At 39.2% G+C, this 5713-nt stretch overlaps 1 protein-coding gene across 1 annotated transcript; it reads left to right on the top strand.

The window, feature by feature from the left end:
* The first annotated feature begins 634 nt into the window (after nt 1-634).
* Nucleotides 635-4697, top strand: LOC149266847 (uncharacterized). The gene is made up of 3 exons (XM_089431102.1): nt 635-1078; nt 1355-1535; nt 1688-4697. Exons 1-3 carry the CDS (start codon nt 1059-1061, stop codon nt 4187-4189), a joined length of 2703 nt encoding a protein of 900 aa, XP_089287228.1. The 5' UTR covers nt 635-1058; the 3' UTR covers nt 4190-4697.
* The last annotated feature ends 1016 nt before the right edge of the window (nt 4698-5713 follow it).

The following is a 5713-nucleotide window of genomic DNA, read 5'->3' as shown; positions in this document are numbered from 1 at the left end:
TAATGTTATATGTTTTGGAAATTTTTTGGTCAAATTTGTCTAGTTGTGTTTTTTTGTTAAATTAAAAGTTTGAAGTGTGAGGTTTTATGAGTGCATTGTGATTTAAAAAAATTTATTTTACTAAATTTCGATTAAAAATAAAATAATTAAATAATGTCAAATTAAAAATCAGTTTTTTAGTGGGATTTTATTGATTTTTCCGGTTTAATTTCTCTAAAATCTCGCAAGAATTTTTTGAAATTAAAAGTTTGATGGATAACTCCTGCACAATCCAAATGCCTTGGGGTTTTTCAAGGTGCTGAATTCATATATACAGTCAAAAACCCTGTTTAAATAACACAAATCAAGATTTCACCTCAAATTTTTCCATAAAATTCGGGCACCGGAAAATCTAAAAAGTCACACTAAAAACCACTCCAATAATGTGTGAGTAATAAAATTATAATTATTTATTATAATCAATATAAATGGAAACGATTTAATTTGAGAATCCCAAAGTAACACATCATAACCCAACTAAAAATTAGGTGGTTTGTTATTTATTTAAAAATAAAATCTGTAATTACACTTTGAAATTTTTAGATATGTAAAAAATACCCGTCTAGATTGATCTGCAGTGTTTAGTTGGAATACATAAATTGGAACAACTTTTATTAAAAGAATAAAAAAATTAGTTGATCACATAGTTTTTTATGCGCTTGCAGGTGAGGGGGATCTCAATAATACAGTAGTGTTGGTGGGATGTGTGCCGAGGAGCAGGAGCAGAATGGTGGTTTGAGCGTTTGTAGTCTACCATTGCCATTGAAATAAAACGTGTCAGTAGTATGTTTGGGTTCCTTCGGCATCTTATGTGAAATGTGAGATTCTATTTGTAGGCCACCTCAGATCGTTTTGCATTTGTTCTTTTGGTTGGAATGGGAGGAGAGGACACCAGCAGGTCAGTAAGTAGTAGGTGTGGATTTTGAGGAAGGCACATTGTGGTGTGGAAGCTTCTTTACAAGAACAACTGCTTTCAGACGGTAGAACCTCTGCTGCAATCCTTTGCAAAGGAGGAGAAAATGCTGACATCCAAATCAAGGTCTAGTTGGTTTTGTTTTTGAATTTTCTTGTCACTTGGGTTCTCTGTTAAATCCTCTTTTCATATTTGGTTAGTTTTGTTGTACTCATTTCTGCATTTGGGTAGTGTTGTTGGATCCATTTCTGCATCTGGGTAGTTTTGTTGGTTGCATTTCTGCTTTTGGGTTCTGTGTTGAATGCAATTTTTTTTTATCTTGGGTTGTAGTTTGAATGCCATTATGTTTTCTGGTTATTAGCAAAGGTGTACTTCTTTATTGATTTGAATGCTTTGCAACAGATCTGGTTCGGCAGATATGCCTCACCGGACGTCTCCTGGTACCCCTAGACATAGTAAGCAAAACAGAGGTTTTGGGAGTACAGACTCGGACACAACTCCGGTACAGACTGGTCGGCTATCGTTGGACAAGGCCCCTTCCAAAATACCAGACCGCAGATCTCCCAGGAGCACATTACCTGAGGTAAGAAACATGACGTTTTATTCTCAATCTGCTTGTTTGCTTGCCTCTTTACGTGCCTGAGATGGTTAGGTTTCATAGGGTGAATGTGCATTGCATTATGGGGTGGTTATGGGGTGGTTTTGTTCATGGTATTTGTAAAATGTAAATGGCAGAAACGAGTCACCAAAGGACCCGATCTTCAGCAACAACTGAATCAAGCTCAGGATAATTTGAAGAGTGCTAAGGAACAATTGGCCTTGGTAGAGAAAGCTAAGTCCAGGGCTCTTGAAGAGTTGGAAGAGAGTAAGAAGGCATTTGATGAAGCCAATGTGAGATTGAGTGAGGCTCTGGTGGTTGAGAAGAGAGCATTGGAGAAATCTGAGAGTGAGAAGTTTCGAGCCGATGAGCTTGAGCAGGCCACCATTGAGGCTGCTCAGAAGAGGGATCAGGCCTGGCAGTCTGAACTTGAAGCTGTGCAGAGACAGCATGCTCTTGATGTGGCTGCCTTGCAATCTGCAAACCAAGAGCTTCAGCGGGTCAAGCAAGACCTCTCCATTGCGATGGAGTCTAAGGCCACCGTAGCCAAACAGGCTGAGGAAGCTGTCAAGGCTTCAAAGGCCAATGCCAAAAAAGCAGAGGAACTGTCTGCAGAGATGTGTTCTCTGAAAGAGGCTCTCGATTCGGCATATGCATCACGGTCGATGGTTGAGGATGAAAAGGCTGCCAGTGCTGCAAAATGGGAATCAGAAGCCAAAGAAGCAACTGCAATGGCAACTAAGGCTAATCAAGAAGTTCAATTATTGAAGAAAGAATTGGCCAATGTCAAGGATCTTGAGTTGAAGCTATCTGATGCCTATGATCTGTTGGAAAAACTCAACTTTGATCTGCTTGCTGCTAAAGAATCTGAATCCAGAGCTGGCATGTTGGCTGATGAAGCGAATCTGAAACTTGAGAGAGCAGAGTTAGAGATGGAGAGAGCAAGAGATGCTGAAAATAAGGCCTTCCAATCCCTAATGTCAGCAACCACAGAGCTGGATGAGGTAAACATGTCTCTGGAAAAGGCTAAGAGCGATTCTGCTTATCTCATGGAAACTGTGGATTCATTGAAGGGTGACCTTGAAACAACAAGAGAGGAGCTAGAATCTGTAAAGTTACGCCTCAAGAAGGCTGAGATAGATGCAGTTTCTCTAATGGAATCCATGGAATCATTGAGGATGGAGCTTGAACAAACCAGAGCAGATCTGGTCGAAACACAGAAGCGGGAGCAACAAGCCGATTCCAGAGTCTCGGACTTGACTGAAGAATTGAATAAAGTCCGAGATGAACTTCAACAGGCTATAGATGCAGAGGAGCAAAGTAAGAAGGCCATGGATGATCTTGCATTGGCCCTGCACGAGGTGACTGCAGAAGCCGGCATTGCCAAAACTGAGGTTCAGACTGCCCGTGAAGAAGTTAAGACCGCAAAATTGGAAGTAGAGCATTGGAAAGCTAATTCTGAAGCTTTAGAAGAAAAGTATCGATCAATGTTGAATGAAGCTAGATCAGACATGGAGGATGCAAAACGAGAAGCTGAAGAAGCGAAGTGGGAGGCTGAGGAATCAGCGGCGGCATGGAATGAAAGAGAAAGTAAATTGGTAGAGTGCATCAAACATGCTGAATCTGAGGCAAATGCAGCACAAGAAGAGGTAATTAAACTATTAGATTCTCTTCAGCAAGCTGAATCTGAAACAAAAGCAGCGAAAGAAGAAACAAGCAACCTATTGATTTCGCTTAAAGAAACTGAAAGAGAGGCAAATTTAGCAAAGAAAGATGCAAGCAAATTGTTAGATTCTCTTAAATGCGCTGAAGACGAGGCTAACAGAGCCAAAGAAAATGCAACTAACTTATTAGATTCCCTCGAAGAAGCTGAAGCTGAGATCGTTGCAGCAAAAGAAGATGCACAGAGTGCTAAGATGGAAATTTCTATAGTCAAAGATGCTCTTCTGGACAAAGAAAATGAGTTGCAAAACATTCGCCAAGAAAATGAAGAATTGAAATTGAGCGAGGCTAATGCTCTTGAAAGAATTGAACAGTTAAAGGAGTCACTGCTCACTGTTTCATCTAAGAAATCAGATGACAATTCTTTGTCAATTACAAAAGAAGAGTATGATTTACTGCGGAGGAAAGCACAAGAGGCTGAAGAACATGCAAGTAAAAGAATAGCAGAGGTCCTTGCCCAAGTGGAGGATGCTAATATCAGAGAAAAGGAAGCCCTGCAGAAGTTAAATGCGGTGAATTCAGATCTCGAGAAGAGTAGGCAAATTGCAGATCAATCTTCTGAGCAGCTAGAGACTGTCCGAATAGTCAAACTGGCCCTGGAAGCAGATTTGAAGAAGTCAAAGGAAGAGGCAGAGTACTGGAAGAAGGATGCTGCAGTAACGACATCTCACAATGGAGAAATGAATGGAAAGATAGCTGACAGATCCACTTCTTTTGTGCAGCACTCACCATCTGAATCTTTTGGGGATGCACCGAATGTGAAATTGCCATCACCAATGCATTCGGAAGATTTGGATCAGACTGAAACCGTGAAGGAGGATATAGATAATACAGAGATCTCATCAACAATCAAGAAAAAGAAACCCATGCTGCGAAAAATTGGGGAGCTTATAAGAAAGAGAAGCATACATAAGTAGGGTTTCAACCTATGGTCACATCAACTTCAAGCCGGTTGCTGGTGGAGCATTCTGACATTGCTGGTATTCTATACCTTTTAGTGCTTCTTTCAGTGTATATTGACCATGTTTGGGTTATAGTCTCAGCAGTTTGTTGTCTGCTATATCTTTTGTTGGGTATTTCTGACATCATTTCAGCATCATCAGCACCTTGAAACTATTCCAACCTTCTGATGCCAAGAAATCCCTGATGGAGGGAGTTCACATTATTGGATTTACATATTGGTAATTAGTTGATATGTAAAACTGGATATGTGTACAGAGTATTTGTTTTTATCCTTGTGAAGCTCATCTCCTTGGTGACTCCTCATGGCACTTTTTGCCAGAGTCTGAACTTTCTTATTCTATATTTTTTTTGCCTTTCAGGAACTAGTTTTATCGTAAATGTAATTGTATTCAGGTAGCAAATTTAAGCATGTTGTATGTTCTTTCCAAGGTATGGAAGTATCAGCTACTGTAATTTTGCTTATATTTCACTTCTATCTCCTGAATGATTATTATTTGTCTATTTTGGAAAAGCGAGAGTGGATATTGAGAGATATTTTCATTGATAATTGTGTTGCTAATACTGTCTAATATATTTTGTTCCTTTACATCTTGATCATGGTTTTCTGTAACCTCCAAGGGAATCACAACACACATGCAGGGGACTAATGTTTAAAACGCATTGTTTGCATAAGATTAAGGCTGGACTATAATTTTGCAGAATAACTTAAGATGGACTTCTGAGGATGAAGCTCTCCTTTTAGAAAACATGTATGCATCTAAAGGCTTGAGTAACTTTTATGACTTATTCATAAGTAATTTTTTACAGCATTGTCTATGAAGAGTGGTGATGTTTTGTGTTAATTCTGGCATAATTCTGATTTTCTTTTGAGCTGGTGAAGCTCAGAGCTCAAACACAATTCCATGCATGTTGGGCACCAATGTTCTTTGGGAGGTGACTGGATCTTGTCATCGAAAGCACCTTAATTCCACGGCTTATATCAACCAGCATTGGTGCGATAAAGTGCTGTCACTGAACTTAAAATTTTAAGTTAAGTTCCTAGCAATCCGCTTGTTCAATATTGAGTACTGAAGCTTTTTGCTACAGAGGTTTATTATAGTCGTCTCGTTTAAGCCTCTGAATTACATGAGGGCATCTGTTTTCATATGGATGGACAGAGTCCAGAGGACAGTAAGACTTGAAGGTGATCTGAAGTGAATAGTTTACCTGAAAACAATTTCTAGTTTCACTGCAATGATAGGAACACCTGAAAGTAAACATTCATGAAGCAGGATGCAGAAATCCAAATGACAGATGATAAGATATACATGTGAATACTCAATTTCAATGGCTCATACTGATGGTATAGAAACTCATAACTATTTTTACTGTGCTTCAGTAATGTAATGTTCAGATCTTTAGCATAGCTACAATATATCAGCCAAATAAATAAACAAATGCCCCAAAAGATAACTGTTCTAGGTTCAAACTAGAACGAA

Source organism: Pinus tabuliformis, chromosome 6 (genome assembly GCF_031772625.1).
Source record: "Pinus tabuliformis cultivar Carrire ecotype Pingquan chromosome 6, CPIR1, whole genome shotgun sequence".
Taxonomy (NCBI): domain Eukaryota; kingdom Viridiplantae; phylum Streptophyta; class Pinopsida; order Pinales; family Pinaceae; genus Pinus; species Pinus tabuliformis.
This window is presented reverse-complemented; position numbering and strand designations above follow the sequence as displayed.

What these genes read in the sequence shown, in the direction of transcription:
- LOC149266847 (XM_089431102.1), top strand. Translation starts at nt 1,059, where the DNA reads ATGCTGACATCCAAATCAAG. An exon ending in ATGCTGACATCCAAATCAAG is followed by an intron (nt 1,079 to 1,354) that starts GTCTAGTTGGTT and finishes GCTTTGCAACAG; the next exon opens with ATCTGGTTCGGCAGATATGC. An exon ending in CCAGGAGCACATTACCTGAG is followed by an intron (nt 1,536 to 1,687) that starts GTAAGAAACATG and finishes TGTAAATGGCAG; the next exon opens with AAACGAGTCACCAAAGGACC.